Below are 22,425 nucleotides of genomic sequence, written 5' to 3' on the forward strand. Positions count from 1 at the left end.
GAGTTGAGGTATTGACTAGATTGGTGGGGGTCGGGCGTGCAGGTGTCTCGTGCTTGCTGGGCGGTCTGGCTGAAATTTGATATAGAGGTCTTAATAAACACAATCAAATGTCTTTGTACATGATTTTTTAAAGAGTTGTTTGATTTGTTAGGCTATTGGTTAAAGGTGCAACACAATATTGATTTTTGAATTACCATTGATCTAGTTCAGTCTTATCAATTACTTAAACATATTTAACAATGATCTCTTACCTAGCTTTTTGAATACTTTTTGTTGTTCTAAATACAGACAGCTAGAAGGACCATGGGTCATATTGGATTGTGTAGAAATGCAGGAAATTAGCTTTAGATGCCTGCAAAAAATCTGGGGGAGGACTCCCAGACCCCTAATCAATGAGAGGTCAGATACGTGTGGGAACAACAGGCCATAGAGATAGATAGAGGACTCATCTTTGTATCCGTGCCATTATGGTGTCTGTGACAGCATGGGCAGTGTCATTGAGGTGATCTCAATTTTGAAGTTCTCAATTTTCTTCCTCAATATTGTCTGATCCCTCCTGATGACTCGGTTGGACATGAAGTTGGAAGTCCTACCCAGTTGACTACATTAAAATGGTGAAAGACCTCAAAGTAGGTCTTCACGGCTCCACCTGTACCCGAAAACCCGATCCAGAATTCTGGGTCGGATCTGATATGACTGTCACGTTTCGAGTTTGTGTCATTTTAACTGACTTGTCCGGAAGGAACAGTACAGGTCCAAACACGACTGCTACAGCAGTAAGAGATAGACATTTGATCATTTTTGCTGCTGCTCTTGCTTTTCACGAGAGTGGAGCGTGTAGCTTGTTGCTGTTGTCCAATCATCAATAAGCTACTGTCATAGAGCCTCCGTTTGTGGCAAAAGTTTGGATATATCTAATCAATGGAATTCAAATGACAGAATTAAAAGTTAAAGAAGGATAGGCTACAACGACCAAGAGCCAACAGTTAGGCTGCTACTTAATATTTGAATGGAGTTATTTATAACTGTAGGATGAGAAAGTGCATGCATTGCAGCCTCAATTAGCCTAGCTAGCTAACATTAGCTATCTTAACTAGCTTCTCCCGGTTTGCTGCAGTCAACACAGGTACTACGTAATCATATTTAATGATAAATAAACTAGCTATGGCAGTTATTAGTCTACTATGGCACGAGTCGGCTTGGTTGGTTGCGGTCTCTCGTCTCTTCCTCCCTCCTCCCAGTGTCAAAGTACGTCGCTCCCCTGCCTGCTAGAGCCGCCCATTTTTCTCCCTTTCGCGCTTTATCAGCTCTGGTTAATAAAGTAGGTTAACAAATATATATATTTTTGGGCTGCTTCCCTTACTCGGACCAGGTCAGGATCCGACCAGATCTATACGGAACGGGTGTAGTTACATTTACATTTAAGTCATTTAGCAGACGCTCTTATCCAGAGCGACTTACAAATTGGTGCATTCACCTTATGACATCCAGTTGTCCTCGGGTTCATTCAGAACGGGTCTCTATATAAAAAAATATAAAAAATGTATGCCTATTGGATCCTGGTGGGAAAGCCCCAAGTCGATTGTGGAACGGTTCCACCTTTTTGGACCGGTAAAGTCCTCAATGGCAATGTCCGTGCTAAAAACAGGTTATATCCATGATGAGTCCTCCATCTATCTCTATGACAACAGGCACAACTCTTTAAGTCTTATTTTGTGCCATGTGCGTTCATAAGAACCTAACCACTACGAAACTTCTATTCAATCAAATAATCTTCATGTAGCAAATGAGCAATTACATTTTTTTTGTACCAAATTTGACACTCATTGACCTCCATACAAAACTTCCTTACTTCTTGGGCAGAGTAAAACTTTTCACGTCACCTCTTCCTCTCTGGTAGAAGACACTTCGAAGTACTCAGAAATAGAGAAATGTGTCCGGAAATCTGACAACACCTTGTGTGAATGTTTGAGACATAACTAAACTACACAATTGTCTAGCTGAAAACAAACACTTAGCACTTGACAGTATATAAAAGGAGACCATTGGTCACTGAATAGTCAAATGTTTATTCCTGATGGATAATACTGAAAAACAAATAGTACAAAATACCAAATTGTTATTATCATTGATAGTCAAGATAAACAAGGTCATGATTGATGTTCAGTGAAAATACTAATTTCTTATAGTAAAAGACACAATGTATTGAGAAACATAAATAAAAGCACAGGTTTCTCTGTGCACAATTAGACAGTTCATTTCAACCTGTCCCTGGATGACCAGCATGGTCTTTGTTCCTCTTTTTTGGAGTAGGTAGAATGTGTCCAACAACTGATACAAGGTCAGAGCTTTACAGATTTCTAATGGTCAACTTTGGGATTGAGGCTAGGGTAAAATTATCTTATGTTGATCTTATCTCTGATTAGGGAGCAACTTCTATCTTAGTCAGCAATTTCAACTTTCCCTCTCCAAAGAAATCATGGAAAATATCAATTATCAAACGTATCAGAATTTTATGAAAAGCACTCGTGGTTTTTTAACTGCTCTGGTTCGCTGAAGTTCTTTCCACACTGGGAGCACTGGTGAGTGCTGCCGGCCTTGTCTCTGTCTCCACTGTGGATCAGCTGGTGTCTTTTCAGGTACTCTACCCTGCTGAAGCGCTTCCCGCACGCCTCGCACCCGTACGGACGCTCGCCTGTGTGAATCCGCTGGTGCCTCTCCAGGTTGCCTAGGCGACTGAAGCTCCTCCCACACTGCTGGCAGCAGTGCTGCCTCTCTCCAGTGTGAACCACCTGGTGCCTCTCCAGCGAGCGAGAGTGGGTGAAGCCCTTCCCACAGAGCTCGCAGCGGTGGGGCCGTTCGGCCGCGCACACACACTCATGGTTCTTCAGGGCCCAGGCATGGCTAAAGGCGTGGCCGCACGAGGCGCAGGGGAACAGGGTGTTCTCCGTCCCTCCTTCCTGCAGGTGGGCGTCACCCAGGGGGCAAGGGTGCTCTTCCAGCTCAGCCTCGTTGGCAAAGCCCCCGCCGCACTGCATGCAGAAATGCATCAGGTCCCCTGTCTCCTCCTCACCACTGTCATCCACGCTACCCGGAGCAGACAGGTGATGTAGGCCCTCGTCTGAGCCTCCCTGCTCCCCCATCCCCTCACCGTCCCTCAGCCTCTTGGGCCAGCGTGGCTGCAGCTCTCCTCCAGCCCCCATTGGCAGTGACCCCTGTAATTCCTTCAGACGGGCACCATGAACCTGCAGGGCATCACCATAGTCCCTCTCAGAGGCTGTGGGACTCTCCAGCTCCCCCTTCTGTTCCAGCCCATCCAGCCCAATGTACTTCTGGCCCAGTCTGAACTCCCTGTCTGCCACTACTACCGGGTCAGGGGTCCTGGAGCCATGGTTGGAGCCTGCTGTGGGGGGGATCTTCAGGCCTGCCTGCTCGCGCCCCCTCTCTGCCCTCAGTGCCGTCTCCAGCCCACTCAGGTCCACCACGCTCAGCGCCCCCTCTGACACCTCCGTTGGAGGGGACCCCACGTCCCACTCCTCCTCATCCCCCTCTTCAGGCCTCACGGCTGGGGGCCTCTTCAGGGCCACAGGGCTGAGCTCCATGTCTCCTACTGGGCCGAGAGAAGGAGAGTGAGAGTCTGTTAGAGGAGCAGTACTATGAGGGTGTATGCAAACATATTGTACTGCAGGCACTTAAGAAAACTTCACTGTGTTCACATTGGGGTTATCACTATCCATGAGGTGTGGTCATCATGGTTTTGGTTCTGAGCTTTCAGCTGGAGACAGTACCTTCGCTGTGGGTTCTGGATCCATGGCAGTTCTGGTTGGGTGGGTCCATCTTCAAGGCTTCCTTGATCAGCCGCAGAGACGCAGGCTGGTAACCCCCATCCACCATGTCACCGGACTACAGACAGAGCAAAAATAACTACATTACCCACCAGTACAGCCCCATAGACTTTGATTTTTCAACGCCGATACCGATTATTGGGGGACCAAAAAAAGCCGATACCGATTAAATCGGCCAATTTATTTTATTTATTTGTAATAATGACAATTACAACAATACTAAAGGAACACTTATTTTACCTTAATATAATACATCAATCAAATCAATTTAGCCTCAAATAAATAATGAAACGTTCAATTTGGTTTAAATAATGCAAAAACAAAGTGTTGGAGAAGAAAGTAAAAGTGCAATATGTGCCATGTAAAAAAGCTAACGTTTAAGTTCCTTGCTCAGAACATGAGAACATATGAAAGCTGGTGGTTCCTTTTAACATAAGTCTTCAATATTCCCAGGTAAGAAGTTTAAGGTTGTAGTTATTATAGGAATTAAAAGGACTATTTCTCTCTATACCATTTGTATTTCATATACCTTTGACTATTGGATGTTCTTATAGGCACTTTAGTATTGCCAGTGTAACAGTATAGCTTCCGGCCCTCTCCTCGCCCCTACCTGGGCTCGAACCACGAACAGATCGACAACAGCCACTCTCGAAGCATTGTTACCCATCGCTCCACAAAAGCCGCAGCCCTTGCAGAGCGAGGGGAACAACTACTCCAAGCCTCAGAGCGAGTGACGTCACTGATTGAAACGCTATTATCCCGCACCCCGCTAACTAGCTAGCCATTTCACATCGGTTACACTAGCCTAATCTCGGGAGTTGATAGGCTTGAAGTCATAAACAGCTCAATGCTTGAAGCATTGCAAAGAGCTGCTGGCAAAAGCACAAAAGTGCTGTTTGAATGAATGCTTACGAGCCTGCTGCTGCCTACCATCGCTCAGTCAGACTGCTCCATCTGCTTTTATCTAACGGGTGGCATCCCTAAGTCTAAATATTGCTGTTACATTGTACAACCTTCAATGTTATGTCATAATTATGTACAATTCTGGCAAATTAATTACGGTCTTTGTTAGGAATAAATGGAATTCACACAGTTCGCAACGAGCCAGGCGGCCCAAACTGCTGCATATACCCTGACTGCTTGCACGGAACAAAAGAGAAGTGACACAATTTCCCTAATTATAAGAAATTCATGTTAGCAGGGAATATTAACTAAATATGCAGGTTTAAAAATATATACTTGTGTATTGATTTTTAAGAAAGGCATTGATGTTTATGGTTAGGTTTGGTGCAACGACAATGCTAAATCATCACCCGTTTGGCGAAGTAGGCTGTGATTCGATCAGAAATTAACAGGCACCGCATCGATTATATGCAACGCAGGACACGCTAGATAAACTAGTAATATCATCAACCATGTGTAGTTAACTATTGATTATGTGAAGATTGATTGTTTTTTACAAGTTTAATGCTAGCTAGCAACTTACCTTGGCTTCTTGCTGCCCTCGCGTAACAGGTAGTCAGCCTGCCATGCAGGCTCCTCGTGGAGTGCAATGTAAGGCAGGTGGTTAGAGCGTTAGACTAGTAACCGGAAGGTTGCAAAAACGAATCCCCGAGCTGACAAGGTAAAAATCTGTCGTTCTGCCCCATGAACAAGGCAGTTAACCCACCGTTCCTAGGCCGTCATTGAAAATAAGAATGTGTTCTTAACTGACTTGCCTAGTTAAATAAAGGTGTAAAAAAAAAAATATATATATATATCAGCCAAATCGGTGTCCAAAAATACCGATTTCCGATTGTTATGAAAACTTGAAATCGGCCCTAATTAAATCGTCCATTCCGATGAATCAGTCGATCTCTAGTTCACGCCCAAAATTATATTCATGTATAAGGTCTACAACGCTCTGCACTTAACATTGACTGCCCTACTGAACAAGTGCTTGAGCTACTTCTGCAGTTGAATATCAAATCAGTGGCTTTCCATCATCCACGCCATCTACCAGACCACTGCTGCAGTGTCTCATTGACTCAGAAAACAGCAGTTTAACAACAGTCTCACCACACACAGATGATACACACTGTTATTTTTGTAAACTAGTCGTCTCTGACATACTGACGGTGTGTGCCACACTCAGACTCCTTGTCTCCCTCACCTCCTCTTTGATGATGTCTGTCTCCTCCCCCTCTCCCGAAATACAGCCCTCCTCCAATAGTTCTCCTTCGTCTTCCTCTTCCTCCCCAGGGACCTGGATGAGGTACATCTGGCGTGCCTCCTTCCAGCCTCCCCCTGCTACTTCCCCGGCTGCTCCTCCTCCTTCCTCCCACACGCCTCCAAACGCAGGACCCAGCTTCTGCTTTCCTCCTGTGGAGGGGGAGAGAGGAAGAGAGGGGGGGATAGGATGGGGTGAGAGGAGGAGGGGTCGAGCATGAAGGAGAGAGGAGAGAGGGAGAGAGACAGAGGGGAGCAGTGAAAGAAATGAAGGAGAGAGGAAGGAAAGCAGGGAGAGGAGGGATGGCAGGGAGTGGGAGAGAGGCGGAAGAGAGGGGGAGCAGAGGCAGAGAGCATGAGGAAGGGGAGAGTGGGGGAAGGGAGAGGGAGAGCATGTTGAACGAGAGCAGGAGGAGGAGGGACAGCATGAAGCGGGAGAAAGCATAAAGGAGAGGAGGGAGAGGAGAGCAGTGACAGAAATTGAGGAGTTGGGGGAAGGGAGAGAGAGCATGAAGAAGGAGAGGAGGCGGAGTACGGAGCAGAAGCGGGAGAGAGGAAGCGGCGGGAGTGAGTGTGAAGGAGAGCGGAGGGGGTGGGAGTGAAGAGGGAGGGAGGGAGAGCGGAGAGAAAAGTAGAGGAGGTGGGGGCAGGGAGGGGGAGTGGGCATTATGAAGGAGAGCAGAGAGGGAGAGGGAGAGAGCAGAGCGGAGTGGGAGAGGTGAGGGACAGAGCGAGGACATGAAGAGGAGGAGGGAGAGTGGAGGAGTAGAGGAGAGGGAAGGAGATGAAGGGGAGCCGTGACAGAAATGGAAGAGTTGGGGGAAGGGAAATAGCATGATGAAGGAGAGGAGGCGGAGTAGGGAGCGGAAGCGGAGGAGTGAGTGTGAAGGAGAGAGGAGGGGGTGGGAGTGAAGAGGGAGGGAGAGTGGAAAGAGAAGTAGAGGAGAGGGTGAGGGGGGGCAGGAAGAAAGAGGGGGTGCGGGCAGGCAGGAAGGGGGGGCAGGGAGGAAAGAGGGGGGGCAGGGAGGAAGGGAGCAGAGAGGCGAAGAACAGAGAGAACATGAAGGAGGACGAGATGGGGGAGGGAGAGCGGAGGAGTAGAAAGGAAAGGGAGGGAGAAGGCTCAGTTTCTGGCAGATGGCTTCCAACATAACAAGTACCTCTTCACACAAGCATTACAGGCTTTTGACTTAATGTTACACAAGTAATCAACTTGATTTGATATGCAATTACATATTTCAACAATTATAATATGAAGAATACCATTTTTTATATCAGTTTTATACATAGAGCAAGACAAATGTGTAAAAAACGACTATATGGTCCGTGATGCTTTTGTGGCTGTACTTACTAAATATGAACACTTACGGGGCACTTCAATTTTTCGCTTTTTCCGCCCACCGTCCTCCGACCCTATCAAACCAGCATTGCGGCGATTCTCTGCCCACCCCATCCCGTACTTGCGTTCATTTCTCAGTTTGTTCTCGGTCAGTCGGAGTCGGAGTTTCAGAGCCTCCATTTCATTCCTATTCAGAGATATTTCCACCAGATAGTCGTTCACCGTGTCCTGGAACAGTTTGGTTATCTCGCACACCGACGCTCGGATCAAACTGTCCATGACAGAGGTGAGGTGTGTCTGGAACGTCTCCACGGAGTCCGCCATGGGTTCGCTGCCGTGACGATCACACGATGGATCTGGGGAACTGGACCAGGCAGATATTCAACTGTTACACATTAACAGCATTAGTTAACTATGTTGACTGAGTTTGACAAATTCACATTATCAGTGACACTAGCTACTGTTATTAGTCAGCAGTATCATATAGACCTAGTGGCCAACTAGTCTAATTTCTGAAAGAATATACTTTTTCTTGCTAACATTAGTAATTAAGTAGTATCCTAGATACCACTTCACTAATCCCAACCAATAGACCGCTGAGCAAGACAGCCTAACTTCGTATGGAACGAGGAAGGACAAAAAGCACACCCACCCATCACTCGAGGTTTAGTTAGCTAGCTACATTGCTGCCTAAACTAAAGCTTTAGCTAGACGGTAGCTGGCTAGTTAACTAAGGCGATTAACGTTACTATTGCAATAGTGAATACCACTAAACCAAACTGTAGCAATGCCGGCTAGCTAGTTAACGATCGTCGCGACGCTATCTTTCTTGAATACAACACAAGAACAGCTTAAGTGCTAACGTTAGCTAGTAACTAGCTAACATTAGCTAGATACGCACCGTGAAGTCGCTGAAATCAGAATATTGAAGTATTCGATAACGAAACACTGTTTGTTCTACACGAAAACCGAGAAGAATGCACACCGTAGATAGGCCAAGAGACGAAACGCCAAAGGAAAAAAAATAGATCCAACTTTATGTCCTCCCTTCGAAGCAGCGTTTTCCTTCTTGCCTCCTACACAGGGTTGCCAGTTCTTTGAAAATAAAAGGTCAAAAAAGACTGATCGAAACCCACCCACAAAGCCATAAAACTAGACCAATAAATACTGCATGAGAAGTTGCCGTATTTAGCCAATAAAACCTTTTTCCATAAAGTTTTCGAGCGAATTAAGAGGGGATATCGACGGAAACCCAAATACTGCTCCTTACATCAAAATAATAGGCCTAATTCTTGTGAGCTAACTTGACTAATAAAGGAATTTGAATATGTAACAAGAGAAAAGATAATTCACCCTTATTATACTTGTAAATAAATCAATTGTACGCATGTGTTTAACTATAGATACATCCAACAGGAGGGTTTGAGGGATGAAAGTTGGACAGAGGATCTCAAAATCTCTGCGCAAGAAACACTTGAAAGATCTTCAAAATAATGTTTGGCTATTTTCTGTCAATTGTTCTGTTATGTGCCAGATGTTAAGTCTACAACCCGCTACAACCTATTTGCGTGATTGACTTGTCATTTCAATAGGCATAGCCTAGGCCAACTGACTCAAATCTGTGTTTATGATTGTAATTTACCTTTGCCATGGTTTGGTTAGCTAGACGCAGGTTGCCTATTGCCCCGCATCAGTGGCGATTTTGGTATGTAAATCTTGGTGGGGCAAACTTAAAAAGTCACCCTAAAAACACAACACTAAACAATACATTAATTGGACTATAACAGTGACAAACTATGCCCACTGTCCCAACACCTTGCCACTGCTACACATGGCTTTCAGCGGAGCCTTGTCTGGCAGAAAAACTGTTATTTCGGCCTAATTTACTGCCTTTAAAAAAACCATAGCTGATATGGCTAACTTGCTTAAACAAATGGGGTTTCTACTGACAACTAAGATGTACAAACTGTGGCATTAAGGGGATGACGAGCGGATAAGAGGCAATCTGTAATTTCGATTAAGTAAAAATACTTTAAAGTACTAAAGCAGTTTTTGGGGTATCTGTACTTTACTATTTACTTTTACTTCACTACATTCCTAAATAAAATAATGTACTTTTTACTCCATACATTTTCTCTGACACCCAAAAGTACTCGTTACATTTTTAATGCTTAGCAGGAAAGGAAAAGGGTCGAATTCACACACTTATCAAGAGAACATCCCTGGTCATCACTACTGCCTCTGATCTGGCGGACTCACTAAACACATTTTTTATTTGTAAATTATGTCTGAGTGTTGGTGTGTGCCCCTGATTATCTGTAAAAATAAAACAAGAAAATGGTGCCATCTGGTTTGCTTAAAAATGTAAGGAATTTTTAATAATTTTTTACTTTTGATACTTAAGTATATTTTAGCAATTAAATTTACTTTTGATACTAAAGTATATTTAAAACCACATACTTTTAGACTTTTACTCAAGTAGTATTTTACTAGGTGACTTTCCCTTTTATTTTAGTCATTTTCTATTAAGGTATCTTTACTTTTACTCAAGTATGACAATTGGGTACTTTTTCCATTACTGGCTATAGGCTACATGTGCACCACCAAGTTAGAAAAGTAGGCTAAATTATGAGGGGAAAAGAGACCAAATGATTATGGTGAACCACATGGTCTGGCATTCTCTGGATTTTTGGTGCTTTCAAGACAACTGGGAACTCTGGGAAAAAAACAAGGTAGAATCATGACGTTAGTGGTTTTCAGGTCTGAGCTCTAGAAAGAGGCCCAAGTTCCCGACTTGGAATTCCGAGTTGGATGACCGTTCAAAATGTATTTTCCCAGTCTGAGCTAATAAAAAAATCCAGAGTTCCCAGTTGTCCTGAATTTACTGAAGTCTGAGATTTCCCAGTTCAGTCTCCAGTTGTTTTGAACGTGGCAGAAGTCATGCTGGATTGACAGCATGGCCAATGTTGAATGTTTATCCTTTTAAACCTGGAAAATAGACCCTTAAACCCTTAAACTTGGTTCACACATCCACTCCACTGAAGAGCAGGCTAGTGTCTGCTTTGCAATGCTTGCAGTTAGCCACTGATTCCTTCCCAACCACTCATTGTTGAATTTGCGATTTCCAACTTGTTGTTTAATGTTTGTCCAATGGCCGATGAGCACCGATACTTTTTTATCTATAATTCCTCGTCATAATTTGTCTTCATATGACAAGGATTGAAAAGGATTTGCCAGTAGATTGTCGACTTGATTCATGATGATGACTGCGAGCTTGCTAGCTAAGATTTTGAAAGTATGATGTTGACATGATCAGTCCAATCAAAGATACTGTAGATATAACGTGATTTGAGATAATTTTATCTGTGGCCAATGACCTTGAGCCTTTTTGGGTGGGTACTTATAATGTAACTCTATGGCAGCACCAAAGGGGTTTGGATTTAAGCTCTCCCCGTAGATTTTGCAGTGATGTAGTGTCCCCATGAGTGACAGTGCACTGAGCCAATCATGGCGCAACTGGAGAACATTACCAACCCCTACTCTCCGTATTTTCAGATGGCTGCCCCACCACTACAGAAAGCACTGAGCTAGGCTGAAACACTTGCAGTTTGGAGCTCCCTTACTCAAGAAAGCAAAAAAGAGACATGTTCATATGTGGCTTTATTAACAAAATTATTATTTATTTATTTTTACATTGTTTGCAAACTGATATGTGACACCGATTAATCCCCAAATAACATGCAAAACAGGCAACCAAAAAAGCTAAAAAAGGTGGGGCTAAAAACATGACAGTCACCACTGTCCCTGATAGCCTACAGTAGCCTAGGCAAGATGAAAGATAAACAATTTAATATCTTGCTTAGTTCAAACAGACTCATTTATTTAGCATGAATAGCAAGGTGCTTCTGTTGCCCAATAGCCTGCTGGAGTAGGTTATTGATGATGTGGTCGCCATTTTAATTACTGAATTATATATTAATAATATGGATATGAACTGAATTAGGCCTATGCTTGTCAATAACAGACAGTGATTTGTTTTACCTGTAGCCGAATCTGACTGATTTACCTTCAATCTAATGCATCATAACAGCAGCTGATCAGCAATTGCGACAGAACTGGGACCATGATCACAATTTAACTTCCAGTTTCATTAACTAAACATGTCCATCTATAATTGCATAATAACTCAATGGTACATCAAAAAACTGAAGGTATAGGCTTTTATTAAATCCGTTTGCCAGCTCCAGGTAGGTTACACAAGTGGCACAACTTGATTTGCAATGACTTCAGTGATATCATTTCAACATATTTATTGTATCAAATGGTAGGCTACAGTAGCCTACACAGGCATAGAAATGAATAGCCTGCTTGATGACCACAAGATGCAAATGTACCATTCGCCACATTCAATTTCAGTTTCATTGTGGACTTTCCCCTATATCAGAAGCACGCTCCGGAGTTCCATAAATTAAATTTAAAATGTTTACTCGTGCAGCGCTCGACACGCAAGAACTGAGCATGCGTAAAACTCTTCGTTTGATATGGTTTTCCATGAACAAGTCGACATTAGAATGCAGTTTAAACCACCTACGAACGGATTTATCTAATGCGATCTAGAGGACCTAAAGTCGTTTCCTGTTCATTGTCGCCTAATTTATTGATGCGCATCAGTTCTAGCGCGTTAATATGTTTTATGAAAAAAGGGTTGGAAATAGGTGTCTCCATAATGACAATCTAAATAGCCTACCTACAACTGGTAAAACGTTGTCATGACGTGCGCGCGTGCTGCTCCGTCTCCTCATTCACGTGATTCAGCTGCAGCTGCAGCTCTCAGTCTCAACCTCAACACACTCACCGCCCTCCCACCACTCACTCAGCAACAGGCTGTATCTCTACCTAATAGTCAGCAGCAGCAGGTCACAGTGTAATATATATTTTTAAGAAAAATGCCATGGCGGCCGCATCCAATATATAAAAGTAGCCCACAAACCCGGTACCATCAACCAATACATTTTCCCGCAACATCATTTTCGAATGGCCAAATTTCGAAAATCAGAGATATGGCAACCCTGCTCCTTATTCTACTTTGGTCGCGATTCTCGGCAGTTGGCATCTAACGTTATTGGTACATTACCGCCACCTACTGTGCTGGAGTATGGGCCTGCTCAAATCAAATCAAATCAAATTTTATTAGTCACATACACATGGTTAGCAGATGTTAATGCGAGTGTAGCGAAATGCTTGTGCTTCTAGTTCCGACAATGCAGTAATAACAACAAGTAATCTAACCTAACAATTCCGCAGCTACTACCTTATACACGCAAGTGTAAAGGGATAAAGAATATGTACATAAAGATATATGAATGAGTGATGGTACAGAACGGCATAGGCAAGGTGCAGTACATGGTATAGAGTACGGTATATACCTATGAGATGAGTACTGTAGGGTATGTAAACATAAAGTGGCATAGTTTAAAGTGGCTAGTGGTCCATGTATTACATAAGATGGCAAGATGCAGTAGATGATATAGAGTACAGTATATACATATACATAAGAGATGTGTAATGTAGGGTATGTAAACATTATATTAGGTGGCATTGTTTAAAGTGGCTGGTGGTACATTTTTACATTATTTCCATCAATTCCCATTTTTAAAGTGGCTGGAGTTGAGTCAGTATGTTGGCAGCGGCCGCTAAATGTTAGTGGTGGCTGTTTAACAGTCTGATGGCCTTGAGATAGAAGCTGTTTTTCAGTCTCTCGGTCCCTGCTTGGATGCACCTGTACTGACCTCGTCTTCTGGATGATAGCGGGGTGAACAGGCAGTGGCTTGGGTGGTTGTTGTCCTTGATGATCTTTATGGCCTTCCTGTGACATCGGGTGGTGTAGGTGTCCTGGAGGGCAGGTAGTTTGCCCCGGGTGATGCGTTCTGCCGACCTCACTACCCTCTGGAGAGCCTTACGGTTGTGTCCGGAGCAGTTGCCGTACCAGGCGGTGATACAGCCCGACAGGATGCTCTCGATTGTGCATCTGTAGAAGTTTGTGAGTGCTTTTGGTGACAAGCCGAATTTCTTCAGCCTCCTGAGGTTGAAGAGGCGCTGCTGCGCCTTCTTCACAACGCTGTCTGTGTGGGTGGACCAATTCAGTTTGTCCGTGATGTGTACACCGAGGAACTTAAAACTTTCCACCTTCTCCACTACTGACCCGTCGATGTGGATAGGGGGGTGCTCCCTCTGCTGTTTCCTGAAGTCCACAATCATCTCCTTTGTTTTGTTGACGTTAAGTGTGAGGTTATTTTCCTGACACCACACTCCGAGGGCCCTCACCTCCTCCCTGTAGGCCGTCTCGTCGTTGTTGGTAATCAAGCCTACCACTGTAGTGTCGTCCGCAAACTTGATGATTGAGTTGGAGGCGTGCATGGCCACGAAGTCGTGGGTGAACAGGGAGTACAGGAGAGGGCTCAGAACGCACCCTTGTGGGGCCCCAGTGTTGAGGATCAGCGGGGTGGAGATGTTGTTACCTACCCTCACCACCTGGGGGCGGCCCGTCAGGAAGTCCAGGACCCAGTTGCACAGGGCGGGGTCGAGACCCAGGGTCTCGAGCTTGATGACGAGTTTGGAGGGTACTATGGTGTTAAATGCTGAGCTGTAGTCGATGAACAGCATTCTCACATAGGTATTCCTCTTGTCCAGATGTCCAGATGCTTCGTCGTCTTCGTCGTCGTCTTCTTCTGTGGAGTTTTCAGCGGTTAGCATCCAGCGTTATGGTGTATTGTTGCCACCTACAGTACTGGAGTGTGGGCCAGAAACAGGGAGAAACTAAATCCTACCTGCCAGCCCCGTTCCTCTTAAGAAATATAACAACATATTTGAGACTGTATCTACTGATGTTCTACTCAGTATACTCTTTAAAATCTTTTCCTGTATCCCCTTCTCACTCATACTGGATCTCAGCCTTTCTATTTCCCTCTCATACTGCCCACATCGTATCAGTACATTCTCCACGGTCTCTGTTTCCTGGCAGTAATCACACTTTCCTGTAGAATGCTTTCCTACCACATTTAAAGTCTTATTCAACCGGCTGTGTCCCACCCTGAATCTTGAAAAATAGCATCCAATTTTCTGTCTCTTCCGGCCATCCCCAACTTCCCTCTTTACTTGGAATACATGCCTGCCCTTAGTGTCTATATTCCACCGCTCCTGCTCTCTCTGCATCACCAATGTCCATATCAGGCTTTTTGCCTTGCTCATTGAAACTACTTACATCAACATCCCCACTACTAAGTGCTTGTTTAGCCAGTACATCAACTTCCTCGTTCCACTCAACCCCCACATGGGCTGGGACCAAGGTAAATCTTGTCTCACCCTGCCATGGGTTTGTAGTACTTCATAAAGCTGGTATCGTCTGCTACGTTAGCTAAAGGACTGAAGACTCATCAACACTGCAAATGGATCAGAGCAAATAACTACTCTGACTTCCTTCACCCACTGCAAGGCCAACAGCACGGCCATTAGCTCCACCGTATACCGTGCATTCGGAAAGTATTCAGACCCCTTGACTTTTTCCAAATTTTGTTACGTTACAGCCTTATTTTTTTATTTTTAACTTTTCACCTTTATTTAACCAGGTAGGCCAGTTGAGAACAAGTTCTTATTTACAACTGCGACCTGGCCAAGATAAAGCAAAGCAGTGAGACAAAAACAACAACACAGAGTTACACATGGGATAAACAAACGTACAGTCAATAACACAATAGAAAAATCTGTGTTCAGTGTGTGCAAATTAAGTAAGGAGGTAAGGCAATAAATAGGCCATAATGGCGAAGTAATTACAATGTAGCAATTAAACACTGGAATGATAGATGTGCAGATGAGGAGGTGCAAGTAGACATACTGGTGTGCAAAAGAGCAGAAAAACAAAAACAAATATGGGGATGAGGTAAGTAGTTGGATGGGCTATTTACAGATGGGCTGTGTACAGCTGCAGCAATCGGTAAACTGCTCTGACAGATGATGCTTAAAGTTAGTGAGGGATATATAAGTCTCCAACTTCAGTGATTTTTGCAATTTGTTCCAGTCATTGGCAGCAGAGAACTGGAAGGAAAGGCAGCCAAAGTAAGTGTTGGCTTTGAGGACTACCAGTGAAATATACCTGCTGGAGTGTGTGCTACGAGTGGGCGTTGCTATGGTGACCAGTGAGCTGAGATAAGGCGGAGCTTTACCTAGCAGAGACTTATCGATGATCTGGAGCCAGTGGGTTTGGCGACGAATATGAAGCGAGGACTAGTCAATGAGAGCATACAGGTCGCAGTGGTGGGTAGTGTATGGGGCTTTGGTGACAAAACTGATTGCACTGTGATAGACTGCATCCAATTTGCTGAGTAGAGTGTTGGAGGCTATTTTGTAATTGACATCACCGAACCCAAGGATCGGTAGGATAGTCAGCTTTAGAAGGGTATGTTTGGCAGCATGAGTGAAGGAGGCTTTGTTGTGAAATAGGAAGCCGATTCTAGACTTCATTTTGAATTGGAGATGCTTAGAATGAGTCTGGAAGGAGAGTTTACAGTCTAGTCAGACACCTAGGTACTTATAGTTGTCCACATATTCTTCCACAAGTCAGAACCGTCCAGAGTAGTGATACTAGTCAGGCGGGTGGGTGCCGGCAGTGATCGATTGAAAAGCATGCATTTAGTTTTACTAGTATTTAAGAGCAGTTGGAGGCCATGGAAGGAGTGTTGTATGGCATTGAAGCTCATCTGGAGGTTTGTTAACACAGTGTCCAAGGAAGGGCCAGAAGTATACAGAATGGTGTCGTCTGCGTAGAGGTGGATCAGAGAATCATCTGCAGCTAGAGCGACATCATTGATGTATACAGAGAAAAGAGTCAGCCTGAGAATTGAACCCTGTGGCACCCCCATAGAGACTGCCAGAGGCCCGGACAACAGGCCCTCCCATTCGACACACTGAACTCTATCTGAGAAGCAGTTGGTGAACCAGGCGAGACAGTCATTTGAGAAACCAAGGCTATTGAGTCTGCCGATAAGAATGCGGTGATTGACAGAGTCGAAAGCCTTGGCCAGGTCGATGGATACGGCTGCACAGTATTGTCTTTTGTCGATGGCGATTATGATATCGTTTAGGACCTTGAGCGTGGCTGAGGTGCACCCATGACCAGCTCGGAAACCAGATTTCATAGCGGAGAAGGTACGTTGGGATTCGAAATGGTCGGTGATTTGTTTGTTAACTTGGTTTTCGAAGACCTTAGAAAGGCAGGGTAGGATAGATATAGGTCTGTAACAGTTTGGGTCTAGTGTGTCTCCCCCTTTGAAGAGGGGGATGACTGCGGCAGCTTACCAATCTTTGTGGATCTCAGATGATACGAAAGAGAGGTTGAACAGGCTAATAATAGGGGTTGCAACAATTGCGGCGGATAATTTTAGAAAGAGAGGGTCCAGATTGTCTAACCCAGCTGATTTGTAGGGGTCCAGATTTTGCAGCTCTTTCAGAACATCAGCTATCTGGATTTGGGTGAAGGAGAAATGGGGAGGCTTGGGCAAGTTGCTGTGGGGGGTGCAGAGCTGTTGACCGGGGTATGGGTAGCCAGGTGGAAAGCAAGCCCAGCCTTAGAAAAATGCTTATTAAATATTCTCGATAATCGTAGATTTATCGGTGGTGACAGTGTTTCCTAGCCTCAGTGCAGTGGGCAGCTGGGAGGAGGTGCTTTATTCTCCATGGACTTTACAGTGTCCCAGAACCTTTTGGAGTTTGTGCTACAGGATGAACATTTATGCTTGAAAAAGCTAGCCTCTGCTTTCCTAACTGCCTGTGTATATTGGTTCCTAACTTCCCTGAGAAGTTGCATATCACGGGGGCTATTCGATGCTAATGCAGTACGCCACAGGATGTTTTTGTGCTGGTCAAGGGCAGTCAGGTCTGGAGTGAACCAAGGGCTATATCTGTTCCTGGTTCTACATTTTTTGAATGGGGCATGCTTATTTAAGACGGTGAGGAAAGCACTTTTAAAGAATAACCAGGCATCCTCTACTGACGGAATGAGGTCAATATCTTTCCAGGATACCCGCGCCAGGTTGATTAGAAAGGCCTGCTCGCGGAAGTGTTTTAGGATGGTTTTAGCATGAGCGTTTGACTGTGATGAGGGGTGGTCGTTTGACCGCGGACCCATTACTGACGCAGCCAATGAGGCAGTGATCGCTGAGATCCTGGTTGAAGACAGCAGAGGTGTATTTAGAGGACAGGTTGGTCAGGATGATATCAATGAGGGTGCCCAAGTTTTCTGATTTGGGGTTGTACCTGGTAGGTTCCATGATAATTTGGTTGACATTGAGGGCATCTAGCTTAGATTGTAGGATGGCCGGGGTGTAAGCATATCCCAGTTTAGGTCACCTAACATTACAAACTCTGAAGATAAATGGGGGGGAAATTAAATCACATATCGTGTCCGGGGTGCAGCTGGGGGCGAGAGACTTATTTCTGGAAAGGTAGATTTTTAAAAGTAGAAGCTCGAACTGTTTGGGCACAGACCTGGATAGCATGACAGAACTCTGCAGGCTGTCTCTGCAGAAGATTGCAACTCCACCTCCTTTGGCAGTTCTGTCTTGGCGGAAAATGAATACACATACATAAATGCATTTTTCAGCTATGATTTTACCACTCAGAATCCAGAATGGATATGACAATGGGGCCAGCACAGGATGTAATACACCCTTACAACAATCTACTTTTGTTCTTCTTGACTTGTTATCTGGTAAACTGCTACTATGTGTCAAAAAAAGAACTCCAATTAGGGGTTAGTGTACTCCAGTAAAAAGGGCTGGTTTAGATTAAAAACTATTGCCCTGTGTCCCCATTCATAAGGGCATGAGAGACTAGTCATTGGTAGAATTGAGTTGGCACTTTATTGGCCCAAACACTCATAGACCCACAAGGTTGAGGTTACTCATGGACAGTAATTTATTTTGTTGCATTGGTGCATTGTGTCTTCTAACTGTCCAAAAATAGGATCCAAAGTGTTAGGAAATATTTGTTCCCATAAATACAAAGGAGGATGTCTCTCCTTATACCTCTGGCACTTTAGTCAGACTGCCAGACTGTGCACCACAGAGCCAATCAGGAGGTGCCAATTGAAAGTCAAGGGGTGTGTCTGTGCCTTTTGGATTACTCTCTCTTTACAGAGAACCCCTGTGGTTCTTGTCTGCTCTGCGTATGTCTGAAAGTGACAGAGCCAGCAGCCAAGAGTTTTTCACAGTATGCCATAAAAAAGTATTACACTTATGAATGTATGTAAAATGCTAATATGTATTAGATCCAGTACAATGGAATAACTAAGACCTGAATTTGAATGCAACATGTTTCCGATTCCTCCTTCTCTTTCTGTCCAGCAGGTCAACCAAAAACACTTGGCCTGATGGTTCATGCAGATACTGGGGAAGCAATATAGAAATGTATTGATCCCTTAAATGATTTTACTATTAAATGACCCATATCACAACCCTCATACCTCTTCACAAAACTGTACCTAAATACATTTTGGAAAAAGGATTTTACTCACAAAAGACTTGTGAATGCACTCAAATATCAAGTCATTATCAGGTTATGTAAACTGCATTCTAATACTCAACGTAGAAGGATTTGTCTTAATGTACAGTATATGAAAGTGATGCTATGAAAAGGATTCTTTCACGTTATCAAGCTCACTGTGACTGACAAATCACTGGCTATTACTGTGATTAAAAAGAGCATATGAAACGTTGTTTTTATGAGGCATACCTGTGCACCTTCCTTTAAGCATCTCTGTTTGAATGTAAAAATAGTTTGTACTTTGTTTACTCTCCCTAACTAATTCAAATTGGAATACAAAATGCTCATATTTCCACAGGTTTATTAGCTTTGGAAATCGAATTAATGTCCAAATCGTGAAAATAAGACCTGTGTAATGTTGTGCGCAATTTTTCCAACATCATGACACTTATTTGGAGTCTGTGGCTCAAGTGGTTTGAAAGCGCGAATATCCGTCGAATATCCAACTTGAAACTGTCTTTACCTCGGTGGTTCCTGATAGTTACTGACCATCCCTTTGAATTGACGTTGAAAGTAGTACTCCACTTGTAGCGCAATAAAAGAGAAGAGGTTATTACTGCTGTGCTTAGCCCACATTCGACTACGTTACGTAACATTCCATCAAAAGACGAGCGACAAGCTTTTGGTTTCACGCGCATAGGTATCTAGAGAGTCGAGAGTCGAGGCAGAGTTGAACACAACTCACAGATTTTTTAAACCTTGATTTGACAGTTTAACTCAGATTGTGGCCCAGTGAGTCACTGTACTTCCTCTTTAAGCTTAACTTTTTTGGCTTTACAAAGTGTTCTGGTGTGTGTGGACGACAAGACATCAAGAAAAATGTTCAAAGGTGCTTATCTTCTGGTGGTCATGACAGTCTTAGCTGGTAGGTGCTCATCTGAGCATTATGCATTCCTTCACCTCAGCTCCTGTTGTAACAGTGTAATTGATGCAACTGTGTTCTTTTGACGAGTCATCGACAGCCCTTCCAAAGAAATTAAATGTAACTTTAATGTGAAGACAACGCAAGAAAAGTTGCTGTTTCTCTTCACAGAGGTGGTTGTTGAGAGCTCTGGCAGCATTTTCCCTGTGGACGAGGTGTCAGGTAAAGGCATACACAGCACTGAACTTTGCACTTTGTATCTTTAATGACCGTTGTTCTTGGTTGCTTTGATCAATGCATATCGCCATAGTCATTTGATTTTCCGTTTCCATTTGAACCTATGGTACTATCAATACATCTTATTGTGCAATGTAATGACTAGCCATATACATTAGAATTTCCTGTATGCAAATCTTACAGATTGTCTGAAAAGGGGTTACACAGCAGCCGAAAAGAGAAAATGTGGATTCGATGAAGGTATGGGTCAAAAGTTGTTTTACAATCTTTTATGAATGGCAGTAACTTTTTAATGATCTTTCCCTGCAGTCATTTAGCAGTTACAGTACATTCCATCACTGCCATATATTTTATTTCTATGCATTTTAATGTAAGTCTAAAGCTATGTATGATTCTCTATGGGAGTTATTATTATTCCACCTGATCTGCCCCCCAGCTGTTATTGAGTGGAACAAAACACTAAACACTCCAGACTCCCCACTGGGCACAGACTTCAGTTCAACGTCCAGTTTTGATTTACATTTGGTTGAGTTGTCAACTACCGTGAATTCAACATGAAATAATAAATCATTGGATTTAGGTTGCAAGTTGGGTGAAAAAAAGCTGAAAACCCCTTACGTTGATGACTTTTTGAAAATCCAAACCGTTTTCCACGTTGATTTAACGTCATCACACTGAATTTGTGTTGTTGAAATTATGTGGAAACAACGTTTATTCAACTAGTTTTTGTCCAGTGGGTCTTGATGTAGGCTACCTTTTGGTTCAAACCTTTCCACTGGTGAGACTAAGTAAAAGTTTCATTTTTGGTTCACACTATCCCAGAAGAGAGCAAAATGGTGATATTTCAATGACTGAAAACTCTGTACAGTCATTCCAGTACAGATAGTTTTTGATTCTTGAGGTTTTTTTTCAGCCTGTGAAGATGCCAAATATAAGGACGCAATACTGCCATGCATACTCTTAGGATATGATCTCATTTACCAAGACTCATGTAAGTTACTGATCCTCTGCATTGATTGTTTTTAGTACAGAGCAAGAAAGTTACTTCTGCAATGAAAGAAATTATAAAACAAATATATATATACAGTACCAGTCAATAGTTTGGACACAAGGATTTTTCATTATTTTTACTATGTTCTACAATGTAGAATAATAGTGAAGACATCACAACTATGAAATAACACATACGGAATCATGTAGTAACCAAAACAGTGGTGAACAAATCAAAATGTAAAAATAAATTAAAAAAACAACGTTTTTTTTAAACCGACTTTCGGCTGCATGGCCGAATTTTTGTTTTGTTTTTGTACTCCCTGACAAAGGCCATGCAGCCGAAACGCGTCGGTTTAAAAAAAACTTTGTTTCTATTGAACATGCCATACTAATAAAGGCATTTTAATTAATTATATGAAGAGTGCCTTGGTCCTCCTTTCTTTTTGATGACAAATTTACCCCTTTTACCAAAGAGCACCTTCTATCTACCAAAATGTACTATTGTGTACCTTAGTAGCGCTCCCCTTCCTCCTCTTTCTACCATATTTTATTATATTTGAGATTCTTCAAAATAGCCACCCTTTGCCTTGATGACAGCGCTACACACTCTTGGCATTCTGTCAACCAGAGCTTCACCTGGAATGCTTTTCCAACAGTCTTGAAGGAGTTCCCACATATGATGAGCACTTGTTGGCTGCTTTTCCTTCACTCTGCGATCCAACTCATCCCAAACCATCTCATTTGGGTTGAGGTCGGGTGATTGTGGAGGCCAGGTCATCTGATGCAGCACTCCATCACTCTCGTACTTGTTCATTTAGCCCTTACACAGCCTGGAGGCATGTTGGTCATTGTCCTGTTGATAGTAAATGATTGTCGCACTAAGCACAAACCAGATGGGATGGCGTATCGCTGCAGAATGATGGGGTAACCATGCTGGTTAAGTGTGCCTTGATTTCTAAATAAATCACAGACAGTGTCACCAGCAAAGCAGCCCCACATCATAACACCTCCTCCATGTTTTACAGTGGGAAATACACATACGGAGATCATCCGTTCACCAACACTGCGTCTCACAAAGACACAGCGGTTGGAACCAAAAATCTCAAATTTGGACTCATCAGACCAAAGGACAGATTTCCACCAGTCTAATGTCCATTGCTCATATTTATTGACCCAAGCAATCCTCTTTAGTAGTCTGCACTAGAGGTCATTCTGGGTTTTCCTTTCCTGTGGAGATCCTCATCTTCTGTCTACCACCCCTACCTTGTCACAACACAACACAACTGGTTGGCTCAAACACATTAAGGAGGAAAGAAATTCCACAAATAGACTTTTAACAAGGCACA

At 43.5% G+C, this 22,425-nt stretch overlaps 1 protein-coding gene across 6 annotated transcripts; it reads right to left on the reverse strand.

Moving 5' to 3' along the window:
• Positions 1-2,049: 2,049 nt before the first annotated feature.
• LOC129858123 (zinc finger protein 232-like) lies at positions 2,050-12,228 on the reverse strand. 6 transcript variants are annotated; one of them, XM_055927102.1, is made up of 5 exons: positions 12,140-12,228; positions 7,422-7,756; positions 5,998-6,206; positions 3,789-3,903; positions 2,050-3,610 (listed from the first exon to the last, which is right to left on the reverse strand). In XM_055927102.1, exons 2-5 carry the CDS (start codon positions 7,714-7,716, stop codon positions 2,514-2,516), a joined length of 1,716 nt encoding a protein of 571 aa, XP_055783077.1. In that variant the 5' UTR covers positions 7,717-7,756; positions 12,140-12,228; the 3' UTR covers positions 2,050-2,513. The 6 variants fall into 6 exon arrangements, with proteins under 6 accessions (XP_055783077.1, XP_055783076.1, XP_055783079.1 ...); XM_055927101.1 differs by lacking the exon at positions 12,140-12,228 and adding an exon at positions 8,294-8,540 and having other exon boundaries at positions 7,422-7,777; XM_055927104.1 differs by lacking the exon at positions 12,140-12,228 and adding an exon at positions 8,294-8,536 and having other exon boundaries at positions 2,050-3,607.
• Positions 12,229-22,425: the final 10,197 nt, after the last annotated feature.

This window comes from Salvelinus fontinalis, chromosome 6 (genome assembly GCF_029448725.1).
Source record: "Salvelinus fontinalis isolate EN_2023a chromosome 6, ASM2944872v1, whole genome shotgun sequence".
Classification (NCBI taxonomy): Eukaryota; Metazoa; Chordata; class Actinopteri; order Salmoniformes; family Salmonidae; genus Salvelinus; species Salvelinus fontinalis.

Excerpts from the sequence above, each read along its gene's own strand:
- LOC129858123 (XM_055927098.1), bottom strand. The coding sequence starts at position 6,720 with ATGCCCACTCCCCCTCCCTGCCCCCACCTCCTCTACTTTTCTCTCCGC. Across the intron at positions 3,904-5,997 it reads CAGACATCATCAAAGAGGAG|TCCGGTGACATGGTGGATGG; the intron begins GTGAGGGAGACA and ends CTCTGTCTGTAG. Across the intron at positions 3,611-3,788 it reads ATCCAGAACCCACAGCGAAG|TAGGAGACATGGAGCTCAGC; the intron begins GTACTGTCTCCA and ends CTCTCGGCCCAG.